This window comes from Podarcis pityusensis (assembly GCF_964106645.2).
Source record: "Podarcis pityusensis genome assembly, chromosome: 8".
Lineage (NCBI taxonomy): Eukaryota > Metazoa > Chordata > Lepidosauria > Squamata > Lacertidae > Podarcis > Podarcis pityusensis.
Window position 1 is genome coordinate 21,268,529 of NC_138033.1, and position 24,422 is coordinate 21,292,950.

The following is a 24,422-nucleotide window of genomic DNA, read 5'->3' on the forward strand; positions in this document are numbered from 1 at the left end:
GCATGAACTGTTGTTGACTAGAACCCATGTCACCAGAAGCTGTTTATCTATTCATTTTGATTTATCTCACAGGGTACCTGTTAGAAAATGTTAAAGAGCGTCTATCACCATCACTTTGCTCCCTCACATTGCTTTCCCTCTTTACTTATCTTAACGTGTTCTGGAGAACTCAAAATGCTGCACCTGATGTTCTGATAGTTTGGTTGGTCAACTACATTGTATTGTCCAAAGGTGGCTTTTTGAATTGCATTCATTGGTTACATTTATATCCTCCCATTTCCCAAGACTCTCCATTCTTTTTTACGATCAAGCAAGGTTGCTTTTGCTTTCCAGGTCCAGACTCAAAGAGGCAGCTTACTGATCCAATTGGCAACACAGGAAAATGAAAGTAACCACAGGAGCTAGCTAAAGGGTGGAGACTTTGTTCCAACTCAGGTCATGTATGATGGATGTAAAGTGCTCTGACTTTTTAGATATATAATCAGGGCTTTTTTCAGCCAGAGCTCAGTTCCAGCACCTCTCAGGTGGGCGCCATTGCCATTCTAAGAGAATGAGGGAGATGATCATGGTGAGTTCTGACATCTCTTTTTCTAGAAAAATAGCACTGTATATTTTAAAAATATATAAGAAAAATCCTTCCAGTAGCACCTTTAAGACCAACTAAGTTAGTTCTTGGTATGAGCTTTCGTGTGCAAGCACACGAAAGCTCATACCAAGAACTAACTTAGTTGGTCTTAAAGGTGCTACTGGAAGGATTTTTCTTATTTTGACTATGGCAGACCAACACGGCTACCTATCTGTAACTTAAAAATATATGAATAAGTAATTAAATAATAACAGGCAATATTAACGCTGTACTAGCTAGTTACTGTACATGGGCAGACAGATAAATAAATGTATAAGTTAGACCCTAGTTAGTTACTACTTGAGGGCTGTTCCTCGGAAAGAGAAATGGGGAGATGGATCACACATAAGCACCACAACAACTTTACGCACACGCTTCCCATCACCCAGTGTTTCCTCTTAGAGCAGCAGCTACAAAGCTTGTAGGAGGGGGCGGGGGCTTCGTTGGGTAATAAAGGACATCCCTATTCTTTATTGGACGGCGGGAGGGAGGAGGTGGGGCGGCCCTTCAGGTGGTGGGGCTAGAATCTCTCGGCTCTCCACGCCCAGAGCTCAGCCAGAGAGCCACGTGGTTGTGGGAGTGCGGGGGGTGGGGTGCGGGTGGTTTGTATTATTCCTGCCGCTTTCGATTGTCTTTTCCCGACGGCGCGGATTCTCCCTTCTTTTTCCCGTTTCCTCTTTTTTTTTAAACGCCGCTTTTCAGTGTTACTGTTTCGCAAGGGGGAATCGTGGGTGTGTCTTGAGGCGAGGAGGGCAAACAATGGCGAGGAGGGCTCGTTGAGAGCGCGCCGGGAGAGGATCTCCTCGCTCCTGCACTCCCACCCCCCACCCCATGCAAAATTGGGCAAAGCCCGGACGGCTCGTGTTGCCCACCCCGAGCCGCCCCCTTCCATCCACCCCCTCCCCTCTCGGGAGATGGAGGGCGAGCTCTGATCCAAGAGGGAGCAAAGGCGCGCACGCCTAGCCGCGCGCATTACAATGGAGCGAGGGGCTTCCAGCTTCCAGCAGCCTCGGAAGTGCTGCGCTGGGCGAAGATAAAACGCCCCTTTGGATCTCCTTATCTTTTGGGGGGGGGCTGCTGTTTTGGAAACTCGAAGGCTGGCCCCAGACAAAAGGCGTCGGCGTCGGGGAGGCTCGCCAAGGCGCAGGGAAGGACAAGGCTCGGCCGTTTTGGTTTTGAAGCGCAATGGCCGAGGATGGCTGCCGGCTGCTGCTTTCGGGCGCCCTCTGAGTGAGGTTGTCACTGGCAACGGGAGGCCGAGGGCTGCTGCTGCTGCCGCCGCCGCTTCTGCTGCAACCGGAGGAGGGCGGCTTCCGCGCCAGCGCGGCCATGGGCAAATGCAACGGGCGCTGCACGCTGGTGGGCTTCTGCTGCCTGCAACTGGTAAGGCGGAGCGAGGGCGGCCCCTTCTCCTTCGCCCTCCCCACTCTCGCTCCTCTATTGTGCTACCTTCTCGGTGTTTGTGTGTGATCGCTGCTTCCTCTTTGGGTGGGTGACCTTGCTGCCAAGCCCCCCCCGGGCCGGCGGTGGGGAGGTTGACGAGGGGCTGGCCAGGGCGGAAAGTACTTCCTCCAGCCCACCCCCTATGCCCTGTTTTGGAGAGGTGTGGGCTGGAGAGGGCGCTGCTGGTGGTTCAAGAGTGGGGCGAAGGGGTCGTCTGCTTGCCAAGGATGGTGATGTGGGTGGGGCGTTGGGGTTCCTTGTTTCAGGGAACTTGTGGGTTTCCTACAATTTTGTCCGCCTCCAAAGCGGCTCGCGTCAATCCAAAAGAGGGAGGCTTTGCCATCGGGTTTACAAACGAAAAAAGGAAAAGTCAAGGCACCGGCAGAGTGGAGGGAAAAGGCAAAAGAGAGAACTCAAACTTTAACTAGCTTTGGAGTGGATGAGGAAATGCACACAGAAGCAGTCATTTAAAAAGTCGGTTCCGGTCGGTTCCACAGCCTACAAGCAAACGAACAAAAGGAATGCTTGGGTCGATTATGATTCTAGAAAGGCTGATCTTCCTATTTATACAGGAATTACAGGGGTTAATGCCTCTGCAAAAGTGGAATGCTGTGATTTCATGCTTCTATTATGGGGAATATCAATGAGACTTGGGTAATGTCGATATTGTGTAACGTTGATATTGCCTGGAAGCCAGATGTAAACTTAAAAAGCAAAGCAGCAACAAGAGATCCAACAAAAGGTGTATTGCTATTTGTACTTCAGTTTTGCATGAAAGTTCTTTAGTTCTTTCTCATGCAAAATACATTAGCTGCCTGGCCTGTCTTGATCAGTGCTCAGGCTTACATGAAACAATTTGCTTCCAAAAATTGTATGGGAGTGCATAACGCTTGGCACATATCTGTATTGCCAGTTGCCAATTGTATTTATCCTACTTTTCCAGCTCAGGGCAGCATATATGTTATCTCCTCTATGATTTTATCTTCATAATGGCCCTGCGAGATTGGTTAGGCTGAGAGAGTCACCTGGTTTCTACGTAATGCTAGAGCTTAGTCTGCGTTGACGGACGTGAGAGAGTGATCCCTCTTCTCTTCCAGCACAGCCACAAGACACAGCATGCATTGCTCCTGTTTCCAGCCGTGGTTACTGTTCATGTCTGATCTGTGCTTAGTGTTAACTGTGGTTTAGTGAAACGTGTCAGAAATCGTTCACTGTGGTTTGAAGTTGTCTTGGTTCATTGTGCGCACGGTGGCCACAGTTTACCTGGGTGTGAGCATGAGTCTCCACATTTAGCTGAAAACAAAAGTGAAAGCCAATGATCTCCTTGTGGCTGTGCCTGAAGAAGAGAGAGAAACACATGAGCCCAAGGCTTGTCTGCACATGTTGCTAATCCAGGGGTGTAGAACCCTTTATTATTATTATTTCATGGGCCACAAGATGGTGATGGGTGAGGCCAAAACCCAAAGTGGAGCAACATGCATCTCTCTCTGCCACCCTCTCTCTCCTGCTACTCTTGATCTTCCTCCCTGCACAGCTGACTACAGGGGAAGGGAAGATCACTCTTGCCAGAGGTCTGAACTAATGGCTTGCAGAGGGCTCCCCACTCCTGCTTCCATTGTTCCACCCATTTTGGATTTTCTCTCTGCTTCCTCCTCCTGCAACTCCTGCCCCCTTTCTTTCCCTTTGCCCCCCCCCCCCCATATGCTGCAGGCTGCATGCAGTTCTTGAGCCACAGGTTCCCCCCCTCCCCATGCTAAGGTCCTGGTTACACCTTTTTCGAGGGCCACATTCCCTTGTGGGAAACCTCCTGGGGGTTACACAATGGGGCCAGGTGCAAACGTAGACAGGCCAATGGATGCACGTTTTAGCTTTGTGCAACAGGTTACATTCCAAGCATGCAGAAGTCGGGTCTCTTCCAACTCTACAATTCTATGTTTCTAAGTCAGAGATTCCCAGGGATAACACGCACACGCCCCGCCGGTCCTCCTTCCAGGCAAGAGGCATTATTATCACAGTTCAATGACACATTCAGGCTAGACCAGAAGCACTCAAGGGTGTGGCCTGTGAAATGGGGTGTGGCCTATCAGAGTCCCAAGAGGTTTGGGAGGCCGCATTTGACCACCAGGCCTGAAGTTTACCACCCCTGGTATAGTGTTCACATGTGAATGACAGGCTAAAGGTTACCTACAGCTCTTCATGGCCGAGTGGAGTCTTACAACCAGTTTTCCTTGGTTGCAGTGCAGTTCTCTAGCTGTTACACCATCCTGTCTTTTGAAAAAGAGAGCCTGTGAAAGGTTTTATAGCTGTTTTGGGCTGGAGCGGATCTGTCCAAGTATGCTTTGCATCTGTTGCCTTTCAATGTATGCACCCAGGGAAACTTTTATTACAGAGTGAAATCCGCACTAGTGGACAGCTCAGTCGGTAAAATGTGAGACTCTTAATCTCAGGGTTGTGGGTTTGAGCCCCACATTGGGCAAAAGTTTCCTGCATTTTAGGGGGTTGGACTAGATGACCCTTGTGGTCCCTTCATAGCTGTCAACTTTCCCTTTTTCTTGTGAGGAATCCTATTCAGAATAAGGGAATTTCCCTTTAAAAAAAGGGAAATGTTGACAGCTATGGGTCCCTTCCAACTTTACATTTCTGTGATTCTGTGAGGCACTTTTAAGCTTGTGCAGCCCATTCCTGCAACTGTATGAGGACTGAGGCGAGGAGGAGGAGACTGTCAGCACCTTCCCCCATCATTAGTAAGCGTAAGAAAGAGAAATTGTGAACAGCTCTTTGTGCTGAAACTTGCTTGTAGAGTATGTTTCAACACTTTGCAGGGAGATTAAAACTGCGGCCCTAAGTAAATTTGCTTGGAAGCAATTCCACTTTAAGCTGGTGCATTAGTAAATATGGTCAGAGTCGAGTTGCACAACTTGCTCTGGGTACAGAGAAAATTACTGCTGCTGGGTACATCATTGATTTTCCCCTTGCTTGGACTTGATCAAATGAAACATCTCTCTCGATTCTAGCCGAATGCATGGAGGGGGAAGTGAGCACACAGAGCCTTGCCCACTTGTTGCACTGATTCTAGCTTCCCTGCTCATGTATACAGAGAGCATTCAAATGCATCCACATGAACAGCTTAATGCACATAGATGAAAATGGGGTAGCCTTTCCTATTTAAAACTGGAGAAGGGTTGTGGCTTCAGGGCGGAGTGGGGAACTTGTGACTGTCCAGATCTTGCTGGACTCCAACTCCCATCAGCCCCAGCCAGTATGGTCATTGGTCTAGGGGGATGGGAGTTGGAGTCCAGCAATATTTGGAACGATTCCAGGTTCTGCTCTCATAGTGTTGGTCAGAGAAGGGGAATTTTGAGCCCTGGGACCAAACATGGTCCTTCTAAGCCTCTCTGTCAGGCCCTCAGGACTCTCCCCTATCTGCACCCCTCTCCCCAGGCTACATCACACCCTCACCAGCACTACACTGGGCTATCCTCAAGTGTGTTTGCCTGGCTGGAATGTTGTCCTTGAACTGTGACAAAATTCACATTGCAAAGGTGCATCTAAACACAAAAGGTTTCAAAAGGAGGGATGGTTGCTGCTGAACCTCTGCTGGTAGGGAGTTCCACAGGGGAAGCCCCGCCACACTCAGTCTCTAGTGCTGAGAAATCACCAGAGGATCCTGGGTAATTATGATGGAACATACGGAATCAGGTGGTACTTAAGGCCCCGTGTTTCCCCCCCCCCCCTTGGTTTTGTTTGTATGTTGTTGTTTTTGAAAACTTATTAAAACAAAACCAAAGCACCACCATGCTATTGGGGACAGTGGATGAATGCCCAAGAGGCCATGGGGAATGGGCACTGGGTGCAAGCTGTTTTTCCTTCTCTGGCTTTTCCACCTCTGGTCAAGCCTACCTACCCCGAGATACATGATACCACAGTATCCTGGCCCTGTTTTTACATTTCGGGGTTTTGCTGTTTTTCTGCACTGAGTGAAGGTTTCAGTTATTGTTTTTAAGTTGTTGTCTTTGCCTCAGAAGGCAGGTCACCATTTCACAGGTCCTGAAGTTACCACTGGAGCGTTGGCAAAAGGAAGGTTTGATTGGAGGAGGGGTAAAGGGATCCCTCTATTTCCAGTTTGAGTCAATTTACCTATGTGTCCATTCTGTCCATGATTTAAAGAAATCGTAGTTTTCTGTCTATGATTTAAAGAAATCATAGTTGGAAGGGACCCCAGGGTCATCTAGTCCAACCCCCAGCAGTGCAGGAATCCTTTGCCCAATATGGGGCTCAAACCCATGACTCTGAGATCCAGAGTCTCATGTTCTACCAACTGAACTATCCCAGGTGCTGACTGAATGTTCATATTTAAATCAGCATTTCATCACAAAATACGTATTTAGACAATGCTGTTTTGCCTCAGTGGGTGAATTTCTAAACATATTTTGTCCTAAAACACTCAAGCTGATTTTCCCCACACATTTAGTATGTCTTAAATCAATCAATCAATCAATCAATCAATCAATCTGTGGTCCATATTGCAAAAATTGGAGGAGGTCAGATTCGGAAGGCTAATAAATTACATTCTGATCCGCATTTCCATCCAGGAGGTCAGTTCACATGTGAATTGACAGAGATCTAACTCTAGGAAGTATCCCAGAGCAGGAGGAGAGAGTCTTGGCACACACCTCAATACTGGAACCTTTCCCTTGACTTTCATGTCCTGTAAGAGTAGTACTGCTGGATCCAGCCAAAGGTCCCCCTAGTCTAGCTCTCTGTTTCTCCCAGTGGCCCACCAGATGCTTTTGGCAAAGCCCACTAGCAGGGCACAAAGGAGTTTGCTCATCACCCAACCCCCTACTCTGCTCCTGGTATTCAGAGTCACACTCCTCCTGAACCTAGAGGGTACACACAGTGGTGGGCCGAGGTGCTTTAGTGATGGACTGCTGTGGCAAATGCACTCGACGTGATCATTTTTTACATCTGCCCTTCGTATGCCGAAGACCCTTATCTCCCAAATACCATGTGATTCAGGCTCTCGCAGTCTTTCAGAAGCTTCCTTTGTGGCTGGCTGTTGTCAGTTCAGCAGCCTCTTTGCCTTGATGTTGGCTGTGCTTGATAATTGGATCTGCCTCTTATGTCGTGTCTTAAATGTGCTCTGTGACTCATCAGCTGACTCACTCCATCCTCAGTCCTTGTTCTTCTATACCACACCACACCACTTGACACCACTGTGTTTCACGTCTCGGGATCACTGCCCTGGTGTTCTGTGTGTGTGTGTGTATTTTTGCAGGGGGTGAGGGTGGGTTGCGTGATTTAAACGTTAGTGCACCTCAAATGGGTGGTGCTGAATGATTTGGATGCTCTTTGCTGAATAAATGCTCCATTTTGGGACCCTTGGAATATTATCCTAGTCACATGGGAAGTTGTGTTAGGAACTCAGATATATAAGGTAGGCATCCAATGGCTCCTTAAGCCAAGGTTGCAGTCACCAAAATGGAATGTCTAGTTGCCATTTTGGGGCAAGTCTTGTTTTTCAAACAATGAGCCGTATGTGATTGATTCTCAGTTAAACATCTGGCTAGATGACAACCTTGAGCTTTGAGAACTTAAAGAAGAAAAGCCACTTAATCACATATATATTGGCATATTCCGACCTCTTTGCCTTAATGGTGACTGTTCCTGCTCAGGCTGCACACAGAAAAGGCAATTTGGTTCCAGAAATTCATTCCAATTGCACTGATAAAATATAACTGATAGAATTCTACAGGATGTGGTATTAATGTGTGTGAAAGCAGTCAAGATCCAATGATCCCAAGATACAGTGGTTCCTCGGGTTACAGACGCTTCAGGTTACAGACTCCCCTAACCCAGAAATAGTACCTCGGGTTAAGAACTTTGCTTCAGGATGAGAACAGAAATCGTGCTCCGGCAGCGTGGCAGCAACAGGAGGCCCCATTAGCTAAAGTGGTGCTTCAGGTTAAGAACGGACCTCTGGAACGAATTAAGTACTTAACCCGAGGTACCACTGTAGTGATGTCAGGTGCCCACACATCTTCACTTGTTGCAAGTGGTCGACAGCCAAGTGCAAAATGCTAATTTTGAACACTGATGGGAAGTTCTTCTTGCTCTGGGGATCACCCACGTGTCCTCAATCTGATGTCATATTGGCACCAGGTGATTGGCAGGTGGTTGGTTCCACCCACCTATCAAAGTTGGCCCACCAGCATGGGGGGGAATAATGCACAAAGCAGGATTGAACTTCCTACGTGTCGGATGACGTGCAGGATGTTAAATCCTGCCTTTAAGGAGTGCCACTATGGTCATGGTTAGTAAGTTGGACTGGGGAGACATGGGTTCAGTTCCCATTTGTCCATGAAGCTTTCTGCGTGAATCTCAGCCATGCACAGTCTCATTGAGAGCATGATGGTGGTTGGTGGGGAATAATGCACACTTGATGGTGCCCTTAACTCCTTGGAGGAAAAATGGGATAAATTTTCACTACAGCTCCTGTGGAACGCCCCCTCTGTGTTCCTTTTAAATCTGTTGTCATTTGCATCTTGAAATTACAGTCTGTTGTGCATGCTTCTGAACCATAATGTGGCGTAGACACATCCCCCCTGCTCTATATTTTTTCGCAGCAAATCTGCCATTTTTAGAAGTGCATTGTCTCATAAAATTAAACTGCTAGCATAATGGATCGATGCTGTACAAATGAAATTGAGCAATTGAAATTGGATGTAACACCAGTCAGATCTAAAGTCCAAGTTGTAATTAACTTTCTGCAGTTGGCTATCCCTGGGAAGCAAATGTTTTTATGTGCACAGCTCATCAGGCATGCTAAATCTGGTGTGTTAATCATTTGCAGTGTGTCCAAAATCTGAATAAAATTGTAAACACTCCCCAAGCATCATCTCACCAAACTTACAGCAGGTCTATTCACTGAGAAAGAAGGGATAGTGGGGAACCTGGAACACAAGTGCAGCCTATCTACATCTCACCCCATCTTTCAGAAATGATAGACCTGTTCTCTGATGCTACTCCACTGAGTGTGGTTTAAGTTATATACCAAATCAATGCTCTACTTGGAAATTGCTTTTTAAAAATACTTGTTGAGTTGTCATGTTTTAAAATATTTACAACAAATACCCCACTTTACATTATTCACATTTTATATCTCTAGCCAATGGGCTAGATGTTTTCGGTCCCCCAGTCCCTGCAGCCCATTTTGTCAATCAGCTGAACCCATCCATCTGTCATTCTCCATGATTTTGGGTGAAGCATTGTTTTTCTTTGCCCTCGGGATTTGATTTCAAACCATGCAGGTGCAGGTATAGGCCTTTGCAAGCAGTGCAAGTCACCTCTTGCAACATGTCCATGATCATGGTGGCACTTGCAAAGATGGTGCATGCAAGTCCTACTTTTGGCAGGGGAAGCTATGCCTTTATTAGCCAGGTATAGGGCAGGCAGGCATGATTTGACTAATAATAATAATAATAATAATAATAATTATTTCTGGCTGCATTTCCCCAGCCACTCTGGGTGGCTCCCAACAAAATATTAAAAAGACAACAAAACATCAAACATTAAAACCCTCCCTAAACAAGGCTGCCTTCAGATGTCGTCTAAAAATCAGATAGTTGTTTATTTCTTTGACATCTGATGGGAGAGCATTCCACAGGGCGGGTGCCACTACTGAGAAGGCCCTCTGCCTGGTTTAGGGAAGCTTTTAATGTTTGATGTATCATAGTATTTTAATATTCTTTTGGAAGCCGCCCAGAGTGGCTGGGGAAACCCAGCCAGATGGGCGGGGTATAAATAATAAATTATTATTATTATTATCTGCCTGGTTCTATGTAACTTTGCTTCTCACAGGGAATGAACTGCCAGAAGGCCCTCGGAGCTGGACCTCAGGGTCCAGGCAGAACGATGGGGGTGGTCTCGGCTTAGGCCTGGAGACCAGAGGTTCCCCAGTGCTGATGTCTGCATAGATGTGGTACCCAGAGATATTAGTGACAATGGCAATAATAATGTTGCTGTTTGTTGCGTGGCGCAGCCAAGGTGACCTTTTCAAAATGTGTCACCTGTACTATCCAAGAAGAAAATTTTCATTCTGACATGGCTTATTCTTTCCAATAACTTTTTCCCCCTAAGAACTTAAGAAGAGCCTGCTGGATCAGGCCAAGGGCATCCTGTTCTCACATTGGCCAACCAGATGCCTGTGGGAAACCTGCAAGCAGGACCCAAGCACAAGAGCCCTCTCTCCTCCTGTGGCTTCCAGCAGCTGGCATTCAGAAGCATCATCACCTCCAGCTGTGGAGTCAAAGCACAGCCAAGGTGGCTAGTTTCCTCCAGGAAACTTTGTCATATTCTGAACAGAGTCTGTCCATTGATCTCAGTGACCTGGTCATGGACCTCCATGATCTCAGTGCTCCTGACATGGAAACTCCATCCTTATTTATAGTGATTGCTGAATAGCTAGGCAGGCAGAAGACAACCTCTTGCAATATCTGTATCAATTTGTAGCAGCTGCTGCAGGACAACAGGGCGGTAGGCCAAGAGATTGGGTCAAGTTGCCTTTCTCCATAGATTGGGGATTGGGGCAGAGAGAAGGGAGCCTAGATTCTTCTATATGTGAGTTTTCAATTACACAATTAAATGCACAATTAGGTATAATTACCAGTGCTCAGGAGCCGCGACTGTTCATAATAGGCATGTAATCTACTGCAGTCACTGTTTATACTGCTCAGCCCCTCTCCCTAATGATTATGGAATGCTTCCACATTTGCATGGTTGCCATGGAAATCATGTTTGGAGCTGACAAACGGCACTCGGGATGGAAGGCCGCGATATTTCTTTGGGTAGGGGGGAAGCTGCAGCTGCTGGAGGGAGAAGGTTGGCTGTGGGGTCTGTGGTGGCAACTGCGGTGTCCTAAGAAGGTCAGAAGAGCCTCCCTGAATTGGGCCAATGACTCACCAAGTCCAGCATCCTGTTCTTCCGGTAGCTGTCTGCGTGGGAAGCCCGCAAACCAAGACCTGAGCACCACAGCACTCTCCCCACTTGTGATTCCATAGCAAGGGGTATTCATAAGTGCACTGCCTTTGGTCGTCAAGGTTCGTATCCATTTATATCCTCCGTGAATTTGTCCTCTTTGTAAGCCGTCCAAGTTGGTGGCCATCGCTGCCTCTTGTGGGAGCGATTTCCATGGTTTAGCATTGTGCTGCGTTTGAAGCAATGCTTGCATGCCCTGCATCTCCACTTAAAAGAGCAAAACCATCATGGCTAGTAGATATTTAGGAAGTTGTTGTTTAGGGTGGGTGTTTTAGATCCTATAAGACAGGCACGTCCAACTCCCTAGAGACTGCGATCTACTTCCAATATAAAACAACTGGCAGTGATCTACCCATTGTCATTGGGGGGTGGGGAGACCAAAGTTGTTGAGTGTGCTGAGCCCGGGGGTAACCCGAGCAACGCGGTCCAGGTCCGGTCCCAAATCCAAGGGTACCGCGAGGAGTCAGTCCGACAGGGCCAAGGCAGGACACGAGGCAGGAAACCAGGCAAGGTCAGGCACAGGGTCTCAGGCAGGATCTAGCATACAGCAATGCTGCTCCCGCAACCTGAGGTGGGGGCCGACAGCCTTTTATCTTTGTGGGGTAATGGCCAGTCCTGATCCCCCGGTTACTCACCTCCCTGTCTCGCCCAAAGGCGAGCACCCCTCCTGTGAGTACTCAGGTCTCTCCTACTCTCAGACCTTAGTCTCGGGAGATGTCGGTGGGTTACTGGACCCAGAGGCCTCCTCAGCCTCTCCTGACCCAAATGGTAGTGGAGCAGCTGTGAGTGATTGCCCAGCTGAAGGCAACGGGGTAATCCCCGCATCTAGAGCCAGGGCAGGCTCAGGCCCCTGACTCGGCCCAGCTGGTGCTTGTTGCAGGGGAACCTGTGCAGACTGGGGCTCTTCAGAATCAGGCCCTAGAGTAGGTTCAGATGCCGCCTGAGACAAAGGATCTGGTGTGGACTGAGACTCCTCTGGTCCTGAGCCCGAGACTGAAACCCAGGCCATGACATTGAGCTTCTTTTAGGGTAGGCCAAAGTTGTTGAGCTTTCTTTAGGGGACCCCACAGTTGTTGAGCTTTTTTGAGGGGAGGCTAGAGTTACTCCCCTTTTTGCGGGTAGGAGGAGCGCTAAAATCACTGTAAAACTATACTTCTAATAACAAGCAGGTGCAGCAATACATTCCGGCAGCAGCGGGAGGTGGAGCCAGTGATGATAAGGGAGCCCTCGATCGACCACAATGGACCGCAGTCATTCAAGGATCAACCTATCAATCACAATTGACCTGTTGGACATCGCTGCTATAAGCAGATTCCTCTGGAACACCTGTATATCCCTTGAGGGGTACAAATGTCTAAAGCTGTTAGTTGTACATGACAATGAAATCCACAGAGAGAAGGGAAAGTGTTTGGATGAATCCCAAACTTGAAGTGTGCTGCTTTGGAATACTCTGAAGTAACACGAATGTCCTCCAAAGTTGCCAACCTGGGGTTCTTCCCCAAGCTTTGTGGACAAAGGTGCTTCCATGCAACCTCTTGTCAGGGACTGGGCAGAGGAGGAATGGTGGAGGCCACCTCCCCAGCCTGACCCTACCAGAGAAGAAGAAGACGGTTTAGAATTACAACAGGGGGTTGAGGGAGATCACAGCTCAGAGGCAGATGAGGAGAAAAGCTGGGAAATTATGGGAGAGAAGGAGGAAGAAATGGAAGCACCAGGGGTGACAGCTGATGGACACAGTATCTCCAGAAAGCATTCCAGACCTCCCCTCTCTCCCAGAACCCGGCGAGCCTTGAAAGTAGGAGAGCAAAGAGCTCAAAGGCAGAGGGCATGTAGCAGCACCTGTAGAAGTGACGAATGAGGAAGTGGGAGAGACAACACCATTATTCTAAGAGGCTGCATTCCCAATCCTCTCTCTGTAAATATTGAATAAAAAGCAGGTGGTAAGGACTTTTCCTTGTCTTATCCTTTCCTGGCAACCTGCCGTGGGGGTTGGTTCTTCTGCCGCCTGACACCTGTCTATTGAGAATTCCTTCTGATTTATTTGGAGGGAGATTAGTCAACATTGGCTGTTTAATGACCAGCCATTTCTATTCATTTGCAGAGAAGTTAAACAATGTTGCATCTTTGCAAGTGCTGTCTTATCCTTTCCACTCCATTCTCTCATCACTTTCTGTCAGCAGTAAATCACACCGTTGAAAGTTGGAGTTAACTCTTTGTTAGCAAAGATACGATCTTCACCGGCTTCGCAGTGTGTCAGGTGTAATGAGCATAGCAGCTCATCTGTGGTAGGTCTTACCCCATGAATCAGTTGCCGAGACTGTAAGTCCTCACCTCACTACAGCCGTCTTAAGTCCCCTCCTCTCCAGGAGACCCCACCTGCAACCAATCTTTTGGAGAAGGTTTGTTGCATGAGACTTCCCGGTCAACTATAATTGTTCAACTTGAATATGCTTGTACAGGTATGTGCCTGAATCCTGCCTGAAAATAGTGGCTGCCTGGAAACACCCCAATTCTGAGTGACAATAGTGTGCCTGTGAAAATCGATGCCTTTTCCTCCAGGATAGTGTTGGTTTTGACTGACAGCTCTAGCTTCCAACCAGGGAATAACTTTGACAGAGGGGTGGGGTGGGGGGCTCTTTTCACTTCTGATCACAGTGCTCTGTGTTTGGAGGGATGTTGGAGGAACGGATCCATTGCTGTCAACTGAGCAGAAAACAAAAACAAATATGCAGGCTGCTTTTTGTACATCACAGTTCCCTAAGCTCCGCACCTGTGTAGCCGAAATGTTGCAAGTTGTTTACCTGGGGATGTCTGTATGATGTATGCCATTTTCATGCTTATTCTTCCCAAACACTAGGAGGGGAGCAAATCTTTCTACCTAAAGACTTTCCTTGCACAGGAAAGTGCAAGGAAAGTTGCTATCCTTATCTGTCTGAAATTTGGTGGGTTTCTATCCCCTTGGAAGGCGACAGAATTTGCGGGGAAATCGAATCTAATTCTGTTAAGCAATTTATTCATTTATTTATTTAACCAACAACCAAAACACAGTGAAAACAAACAGTGAACCCCCCCCCCAGGCAGCTGATACATTGGGTATACATAATCAATAACAATATATTCAAATCGACCATATGTACAATTCTTAACACTCCTCCCTCCACAAGGTTTATTTGACTTTCAACATTTTAATTGCTCCAAATTGTTCAAACCTGCCCAAATAATTCAATATCTTCTCAAACCAATCCTCCTCCTCCTCACTGACCTGAAACCCTTTCATTTTATGTATCTTCACAGTTAGATATTCTAAGATTATAATATTTTTTCAATTTTCCCTCCATTGGTTCCATTTAAGCAATAAGAATGAGAATAATAAAGATGTAGCCAGTTTCTCATTTCCCTGTGCAAATCAACAGGGAAAGACATCAAGCCTCAACTTAGGAAGCTATCTTATACTGACCATTGATCCACCTAGTTCAATATTTTCTAAACAAACTGGCAGTGCCTGTCCAGAATTGCAGACTGGATTCTCTCCCAACTCTACTTGGTGATGCCAGGGATCGAACCTGAGATCAGAGAATTGGAAGGGACCTCAAGGGTCGTCTAGTCCAGCCCCTTGCAATGCAGGAACCTTTTGCCCCATGTGAGACTCGAACCCATGACCCTGCAATTAAGAGTCTCGTGCTCCACTGAGTGAGCTATCCCAGATCTCCCCTTTTGCCTACAAAGTAGATGCTCTAGCACCAAACTGCCACCCTTCCCCCATATGTGGGCCTTAGATTTTCCTAAGCGAGCTTCTTACTCAGTTCTCTGACTCAAAGTGGGTGTGAAGCAGTCTGTGCCAAATTAACCCTGTGAAACACCCTGAGACCTCCGGATATAGGGTGGTAAATGTTTTGTTCAGGGACGCGGGTGGCACTGTGGATTAAACCACAGAGCCTAGGACTTGCTGATCAGAAGGTCAGCGGTTCGAATCCCCATAACAGGGTGAGCTCCCGTTGCTCGGTCCCTGCTCCTGCCAACCTAGCTGTTCAAAAGCATGACAAAGTGCAAGTAGATAAATAGGTACCGCTCCGGTGGGAAGGTAAACGGCATTTCCGTGCACTGCTCTGGTTCGCCAGAAGCAGCTTAGACATGCTGGCCACATGACCCGGAAGCTGTACGCCGGCTCCCTTGGCCAATAAAGCGAGATGAGCGCCACAACCCCAGAGTCGGCCACGACTGGACCTAAAGGTCAGGGGTCCCTTTACCTTTACCTATGTTTTGTTCTCATTTTGCATTTTTATGTCGTGAACTGCCCTGTGATATTTGGTTGATGGGCGGTATACAAATTTGATTAATTCATAATAATCAATAAATTTAAAGTATCTTTGTCTTATATTTTAAAAAGTATATGCTCCCTTGCACACATGAATTAAGGCAGCATACTACAAAAGATCAACTACTTGAAAATTCATTTTAAAACACAATAAAGCAGCGTACATGAGACCTTAAAAGGCCTAACCTAAAAAGCAATTAAGTTTCAGTATATGCCTGGATGAACAAAGGTGCTTTTAACTGCTGGTGGTGGATGCTTGCTGGATCTCTCAGCATCTTGGTATGAGAAGTGGGATGGCTGATTTGGATCAATGTTTGGCATCCCTGCTGTCCTTCCTTTGCAATCTGTTGCTAGTAGTGCCTGTTCCTGTGGCCATGCTGGCTGATTTAGTCAGAGCCCTGTTTGAGCAATTGGCTATCTTCCTTCATTGTCTCCCCATTCCTTGCACTGAATATGGTCTGAGAGTTTGCCAGAGCTGTCAACCCAAAGATTTACTGGGTTGTCTCAAGATGCTCAAATGAAGAAGAAAAAGGGCTCCCTGTGGGCCTCGCAGAAATGAGGCCGTGTGGTGGCCGGATGCTATTTCTCTTGATTTGAATAGTCTTCAGGATTTCGTTTTGCAGCTTTCAAAGAGAGTCTTCCTGTTGCACTTGCTTTCTGGTGATGATTGCGGAATTTCCCACAACTATATTTTTTCCACAGAGATCATTTATGAAAATGCCTTGTTTTCATAACATTGTGCAATACCAGTCAAACTGATCGGGTTCAAAATTTTGTTTAGACATTTTTCTGGTGGCTATCTCAGGAAGCATTCATTGTGTGAGGATGATGATGATGATTTTATTATTCCCTCGTGCCTACGGGACCGCCTTTCCTGGTACAGTGGTACCTCGGGTTACATACGCTTCAGATTACAGACTCCGCTAACCCAGGAATCGTACCTCGGGTTAAGAACTTTGCTTCAGGATGAGAACAGAAATCGCGTGGCGGCAGCACAGCGGTAGCGGGAGGCCCCATTAGCTAATGTGGTACCTCAGGTTAAGAACAGTTTCAGGTTAAGAACGGACCTCCAGAATGAATTAAGTTCTTAACCTGAGGTACCACTGTATGTCCCACGGAGGACCTTATGGTCTTCAAATAAAAACACCTTGGAGATCCCGGGCCACAGGGAGGTTAGGCTGGCCATGGCCCCGATCTGGTGCAACACTCTGTTGCAAGAGACTAGGGCCCTGTGGGACTTGACATCTTTCCACAGGGCCTGCAAGATGGAGCTGCTCCGCAAGGCCTTTGGCCAAGGCACAGTATGACCCCCTCTCTCCTTCTGTAATCCTCACAGAACGCTAACCCAGTGGTTGATTCTGACTTCATTTTAGAATGTATTTTAATTAATTGACTGTGTGATTTTATGTACACTGTGCTATTTTTAATTGTTAGCCTATCTAAGCCTGGCTTTGGCCGGGGAGGGCAGGATACAAATAAAAAATTATTATTATTATTATTATTATTATTATTATTATTATTAATATCCCACCCATCTAGCTGGATTTTCCCAGCCACCTTGGGCGGCTTACAGCATATATAAAAACATAATAAAACATCAAACATTGAAAGCTTCTAGAAACAGGGCAGATGTCTTCTAAAAGTAATAATAATAATAATAATAATAATAATAATAATAATAATAAATTTATACCCCGCCCATCTGGCTGGGTTTCCCCAGCCACTCTAGGCGGCTTCCAATAAAACACTAAAATACAATAACCTATTAAACATTAAAAGCTTCCCTAAACAGGGCTGCCTTCAGATGTCTTCTTAAAGTTTGGCAGTTATTTTTCTCTTTGACATCTGTTGGGAGGGCGTTCCACAGGGCGGGTGCCACTACCGAGAAGGCCATCTGCCTGGTTCCCTGTAACTTGGCTTCTCACAGTGAGGGAACCGCCAGAAGGCCCTCGGCGCTGGACCTCAGTGTCCGGGTATAGCTCTTTATCTCCTTCACATCCGAAGGGAGGGTGTTCCGCAGAGAGGGCACCATTTTTGTGAACCACCTGCGGAGAAGGATGTAGTAGCCTGTGTTTGAATGGAATCTTTGGGAAGGGTATGCCATGAAAATCCACAAGGATCCCTTGCTGGGAATCATGGTGCTGACATTCTTTTTGCACTGCATGCTGCATGTACTGCATGCATTCTCTGCTGATTGGGACATAGAAAAACCATGGTTTTGCACAACAGCTGATTTGCAAGTGCCTTGTTGGGGGGGCGTGTCAAAGAAGAGCTGCAGCGGGGAGGTTAGATCTTTGACTTCTGCAGGATTGTTAGTTCCCAGAGTTCCCTGAGAAGTGGGATTTATTGTTAAACCACTTTGGGGGTCTCCAAACACCTTTCAACACCCTTGGCAAACTACACTCCCCAGGAATTTTGGGGGGAAGCCACAAGTGTCAGAGGGCCTTCTCAGTAGTGGTGCCCGCCCTGTGGAACGCCCTCCCATCAGATGTCAAGGAAATAAACAACTCTCTGACTTTTCGAAGACATCTGAAGGCAACCCTGCTTAGGGAAGTTTTTAATGTTTGATGTTTTATTGTGCTTTTAATTTTCTGTTGGGAGCTGCCCAGAGTGGCTGGGGAAACCCAGCCAGATGGGCAGGGTATAAATAATAAATTATTATTATTATTATTATTTATTATTTATGGCACTTCCAAACTACAAACAGTGCAACCTCACTCAGTACAGATCAAATTACCTTGTCTGGAATAAGCTTTGATTAAAGGGAGTAACCTGCACTCCTCTGAGAGGAAGGTGGGTGGATATAAATTAAATGAGTAAATAAAAATATTTGGTGTCTTCCTGTGATTGCTGTCCTGCAGCAACCCCAGTAATTCCTGCAGATTCTCCTGCATGGTTAGCTGGCAAGCCACAGCCCTTAATATTGCTGCTACTTTAACACCACCACCAATAGGCTTCCTTTCACTAAGAAAATATTGAACCTTTGATCTTTCAAATTTAGTAACATCCCTTATAATACCCGAACGCATTCCCAGTTACAATAAAAATGCTTGATTTCTAGAACACGAAAACTTTCTGCTTATTTTTATCTCGTATTTCTCTGTAAGAAAGCGTTACTGGAGCCATGTAGAAATTCTGGTTAGATTGCATCTTTCTGATAACCCAAAATCTGCTCAACTCAATTGTGCGTTCATTTTATAATGTGGATTTATTTTCCAATATCTTAATTCACTCAATCACATTTCTCTGTTAAAAAAGCATAGGCCCCAGGGAAATTTGCTTCAGTTCTTAATTAGAGGCAAGCTAGCAAATGAACCTAACATTTGCGCTTACTTGAATTTTGCGACACCGTTCTCTGGCCAAATAATGTGTAAAAGAATGGATATGCTAAGTTATAAAGTTTGCATATAAATGCATATATTAGTGAAGGTAACATGCAGAAATGTGTTAACTTTGGAGAACTTGCTTTGCAAAAATTGAGCATCTTTTGCAAAATTGTATGCAAAAAAATGTGTATATTAGAAGAAATTTGAACTAAAATGCTGAAGAATTTTTATGAGGACTTTAAGGACTATCCATTAGCTGTCCTTTAAAAGTCACACTTCTCTAAAGTTTACAGTGCAGTTCTCCAGCCAAGTAATGTGTTCCAAAATGTATATAGTAGGGTAAAGTGTTCATACAAAGGAATACAAACGTGCTTACTGGGAGAAGTTCAGACTAAAACATTAATTATATTTCATGAGGACTTCATTTTTTAAAAGTGATGTGCAAATGTTCCGGCCAGACTGCTTAGATCTACAGAAGTGGCAGTTTTACAAGTGCCGCATAATGATCCTTCCACACTTGCAAGAAGTTGATCCTTTAGAGTGGTACCACCAACACTTTGAAACAACTTGTCCATCAATATTGGGCTGGCATCCTAACCAGGTGTGTTAATTTTTATATGTGATTTTAGCAAGTATCAGTGTTACGAGGTTACTGGTTTTGTTTGATGTTTCAAAATGTTTCTCATATAGAGTGTGTGTGTGTTTGTGTGTATTAGGTATTTTTCGTCTACTGTAAACAGCTTAGAGGTCTTCTTCTAGTAAGCGTTATATATACACACACACACACACACACGCGAAGAGAGTTGTACCTTGGTTGACGAACTACTTATGAGTCAAGTGTTTTGGCTCCTGAACACCGCAAATCCGGAAGTGACTGCTCCGGTTTGCGAATGTTCTTTGGAACCCGAATGTCTGGCATAGCTTCTGCGACTTCTGTTTGGCTGCAGGACTTCTGATTCCTGCAGCCAATCAGAAACCACACCTTGGTTTCTGAACATTTTCAGAGTCGAACAGACTTCCAGAATGGATTCTGTTCTGCTTCCAAGGTACATATATATATATATATATATATATATATATATATATATATGCAAGAAGGGGGAGATGCAAAACCAAGAGGAAGCCTATATTGACAGATTCACCCATCAGTGGTTCCAGTAACACAATAACTTATTCTGTGATAGCTGATGCCATAACCCCATCCAGGTCCACCCTCCCCGCCCCCCGCCCAGCCCACACATCAAAGGAAGTTCAGCATTTTGTGGTCATTCAGCATGCTCAACATTCATTCGGCTGCTCTCTCTCTTTTTTCTTTTCTTTTTTTTGGGGGGGGGCAGAAGAGGAACCTCTAAGCATGCTCTCATTTCTGAGCGGCTCCATTCTGGCTGCATAGCTAATATCAGCACCTCACTTCGCTAATAGCGGGAGTTATTGTTGATCATAACTCTCACCTTAGGGGAGCAATAAATCAATGGGAACCGTTGCTGTGCAAATGTATCAATGACAACTCTGTTAAAAGTTCTGTTCCACCAGATTAAAGGCCTTTCGGGCATGCAAAAGTAATAAGATAGCTGAATTATCTTCAGCTTGGTTGTATTAACAACTCTTATCACATCAGAGAGCGGTTTTTTTGTTTTATAAAAATAAATAACAAACCAGCAATCTTTTCTTGAGATGGATTTTTCTGATGCACAAGGTTACATGTAAAATTTGTATTATAATCTGCATCATTTTGTACAGATAATTATCATCCCAGTCTTTTCACTTTAGGTATAGTATTTAATTTCTCTCTCTCTCTCTCTCTCTCTCTCTCTCTCTCTCTCTCTCTCTCTCTCTTTCTCTCTTTGACATCCCCGTAATTTATCTGCCTTATTCCCAAGAATAGCTGTTTTGCAAAGTTCTGCTCTACTGCATGCACATTAAGATCATCTCATTTCTACCTTACCAGCTGCAACTGTCTATACTATTTCTCAGAGCAATTTAAATTAATGATCTCTTTTTCCTTCAAACAATGATAATTTATTCCAGTCTTCCTTGCTCTCACTATCTCCCCCACCCCATCTGTAGTCAAAGCAATCTTGTATCTGATCCCTCACATAGGGTTGGCATGCCAATTGTTGGACTGGTCATGCATTCTCAGAGGACTGGTCATTTGACCGCCTACTTCTGGTGGGGGGAACCTCAGGTCTGGGAGCCAAATGTGGCCTTGCAGACCTCAGGACTCTATACACAAGCCATGCCCCTTGCTGGATCTGCTCCATACCCCAAATATTTTTGCCTGGCTGGAATGTGTCCTTGAACTCCAACCATGCTTCTTGCTTGTCTGAATGGAGGATTCGGGAGGACTGTGTGAGTATGCATAGAACCTGGTCAGTGCTAGAAACTCAGATATATACCGTATTTTTTGCTCCATAAGACACACTTTTTTCTTCCTAAAAAGTAAGGGGAAATGTCTGTGCGTCTTATGGAGCGAATGCGTGGTCCCTGGAGCTGAATTGCCCAGGGGCAAAAAGCAGATCATGCTTCTTCTTTTTTTGGAAAGAGGGAAGTGGGTGTTGAAACAAAGCCACCACTGATCGTTTGCTGATTGGGGAGAGAGATAAGGGATGCTAGAGATAAAGGAGGCTGCCTGGGAGGGGGAAGGTAAAGACAGCAAACTTGCAAGGCGGGGAAGGGGGACAGGAGGACTAAAGCAATAAGGAGAGAAATTAGAAGAAAAGGAGGAGCAAAAAACTGCTCCAGCTAAGGAAAAGACACTAAGGCAAACAAGAGGGAAGGGAGTGTTGAAAGGAAACAGCTGATTGGTGGGATCTGAAGAGAGATAATTGACGCTAGCGGAGGCTGCCTGGGAGGGGGGAGGTAAAAGCCCATGGATCCTTAGGATTTTTACATTGGGCCACACCAAATTCACCATTAGATCACATAGCAATGTCCATGGCTACAGCCTGCACCAAAAAAATCACGCACCCACTGTTTCCTGGGAATGCAGTGGTGCAAAAATGTGGTTACAAAGCACGGATCCACATGGATCCTCAGGATTTTTACATTGGGTCACCCCAATTTCACCCCAAATTCACCATCAGATCACATATCTGTGGCCACAGCACGAACCACAAAAATCATACATCCACTGTTTCGTTCAGAATATTTTTGTTCTTGTTTTCCTCCTTTAAAAACTAAGTGCGTCTTATGGAGCAAAATATACGGTGATCTAATCGCCAAATGGCACCTTAAACCTAGGCTGCAGACACCATAATGGAATGTCTAGGAGCTGTTCCTGCCCCCCATTGGATTTGTTGTGGCTGTTGTTCATTCCATTTCTATACCACTGTATATTTTAAAGAACAAATCTCAAAGCACATTAAAAAATCAGATAAAACAATCCAGAATAAAACTAATGCAAGCTTCAAGGGAAATATTTCAAATCCTTCCCAAAGGGACATTTTGCTTTCCCCAGTCGCCATCCTGGTATCCAGAGATCTCCACATGGTTGCAATTGGACTAGCACAGTCACAAAACGTGCCTGGCCCTTGCTAATTTCGTACACTGAACCCCCATCGTTCAGCCCGGACACTCAGGTCCAGTGCCGAGGGCCTTCTGGCAGTTTTCTCACTGTGAGAAGCGAAGTTACAGGGAACCAGGCAGGGAGCCTTCTCGGTAGTGGTGCCCATCCTGTGGAACTCCCTCCCACCAGATGTCAAAGAAATAAACAACTATTTGACTTTTAGAAGACATCTGAAGGCCGTCCTGTTTAGGGAAGCCTTTAATATTTGATGAATTGTTGTTTTTTAATATTTTGCTGGAAGCCGACCAGAGTGGCTGGGGAAACCCAGCCAGATGGGCAGGGTATTAATAATAATAATAATAATAATTTTATTATATTATATTTTATTTCTCCACCCACTTTTGCCTCTGGCCCCACCCCCAACTGAGAAGGTTGCTCAGAAGAGAATGTTGCTCTTGAGCTGAAAAAGGTTTTCCACCTCTGGCCTGCTATGCCACATATTCCATGAAACCAAGAAAGCCCCTGTGTATGGGGCAGCTTATCTTTTTAATGTCATTGTCATATCATTTGCTAGCAAGTGGAAGAGCAAGGGCTGCCTGCCTCCTAGTCCTGTAGCCGTCAGGGACAAACCCAGAAACAGTTTATTATTCATTTATTACATTTTATGTCCCACCCTCCACAAAGTGGTATACGTGGTTCTTCTCCACCCCCACCCCCAGTATTGTATCTTCTAAGCAACCCTGCAAAGCATCAAACCTGAGAGGCCAAGGTTCAAATCCCCACTCGGGCTCAAAGCTCAGCCTTGGGCTAGCCAGTGTTTCTCAGTCTAACTTACCTCACATGGTTGTTGTGCAGATAAACTTGGGTGATGCATGTCTACTTCCTTGAGCTCCTTGGGAGGAAATAAATGCAATAAATAAACAAAACAAAACATTTGACTGGTCAACTGAGCAAATCTCTCAATCTCTCTCTCTCTCTCTCTCTCAACCCATTAACCTCTGACAGGCATTTAGTAAGTATCTGCATCACTCAAATATGAACATCCTGGATTAAATTTACATCAAGGAAAAAGCCACTCTCATCCACTCTCACTTATAATTTCAGCGAGCCTTCCCTTCAGAACAGCATCTGGAGTGTTTTGTGAGCCAGGATTGTAAATTAGACTCTTAGGCCGGAATCCAAAGAGCTACTTCTGGGCTCCCCTAAAAGGATATGGACGTGCCCAGTGGGATTTAAAACTTCATGTCTTTAAGCAGCAAATACCCATAATGGGTGAAGAAATAGCTTTTGATGTTCTTCTTTGCAGGGCTGGCCCACCCTCACTTGAGGCAAGTTGAGGCAACTGCCTCAGGCGGCAGGATCCACTGGGGCAGCAGACCCCAATGTCAGTCTCTCCCTGCTCCCTGGTTCCTGGTGTAGATCTTCCCTCACCTTTTCTTCCCTGTGGGCGGGATGCCATTTTCAGATCTACCTTGGGTCCAAAATGTCTTGGGCCGGCCCTGCCTCTTTGTTTCAAAGAAGCAGTGGTTTTAGGCAGTGGTTTCTCTCAGGCCTACATGGATATGGTAAGGACTGAACATCGGATCCTCTGCATGCAGAGCTGTGGTTTGCCACTCAGTAATAGTCCTTCTAAAAGTCCTGATGTCAGGTGTAAGGCAGGTGGGCGTGACTTGCCTGAAACAACCTCTCAGGCCAAATGGTGAGGACCAAATGTCGCCTGAGAGCTGGAATTTACCCACCCTTCCTGTACTAGATTTGATGGTGCTTTTATATACGACATTGTTTCATATATGTTTTACTGTATTGTGAAATCTGAGGAACCAATTCGTAGGAACCAATTCATAAATTAGTACAGTCGTACCTTGGTTCTCAAACAGAATGCATTCTGGGAGTCCTTTCAATTCCTGGAACCATTTAAAAACCAAAGCACGGCTTCTGATTGGCAGCAGGAGCATCCTGCAGCCAATTGGAAGCAGCGCCGGATGTTTGGCTTCCAAAAATCGTTTGAAAACTGGAACACTCACTTCCGGGTTTTGATCTTTCGGGAGTTGATTTGTTTGGAAGCCAAGGCATTCGGCTTCCAAGGTGCCACTGTAATAATAATAATTAATGGAATAAAATTTCAAAGAATTACTGTGAGTTGCTGAAGACACACTTGTTTACTTTGGCCTT

At 45.8% G+C, this 24,422-nt stretch overlaps 1 protein-coding gene across 3 annotated transcripts in view; it reads left to right on the forward strand.

The window, feature by feature from the left end:
• Positions 1-1,188: 1,188 nt before the first annotated feature.
• Positions 1,189-24,422, forward strand: part of NKAIN1 (sodium/potassium transporting ATPase interacting 1) — a gene marked incomplete at its 3' end in the record, with an annotated part of 51,840 nt that continues 28,606 nt past the window's right edge. For all 3 annotated transcript variants that reach the window (XR_013989249.1, XM_081015475.1, XM_081015476.1), the window contains exon 1: positions 1,189-2,008. Coding sequence is in view for 2 of the 3 variants with exons in the window: in XM_081015475.1 (XP_080871601.1) it covers positions 1,955-2,008 (54 nt within the window). The remainder of the gene's footprint in view (positions 2,009-24,422) is intronic.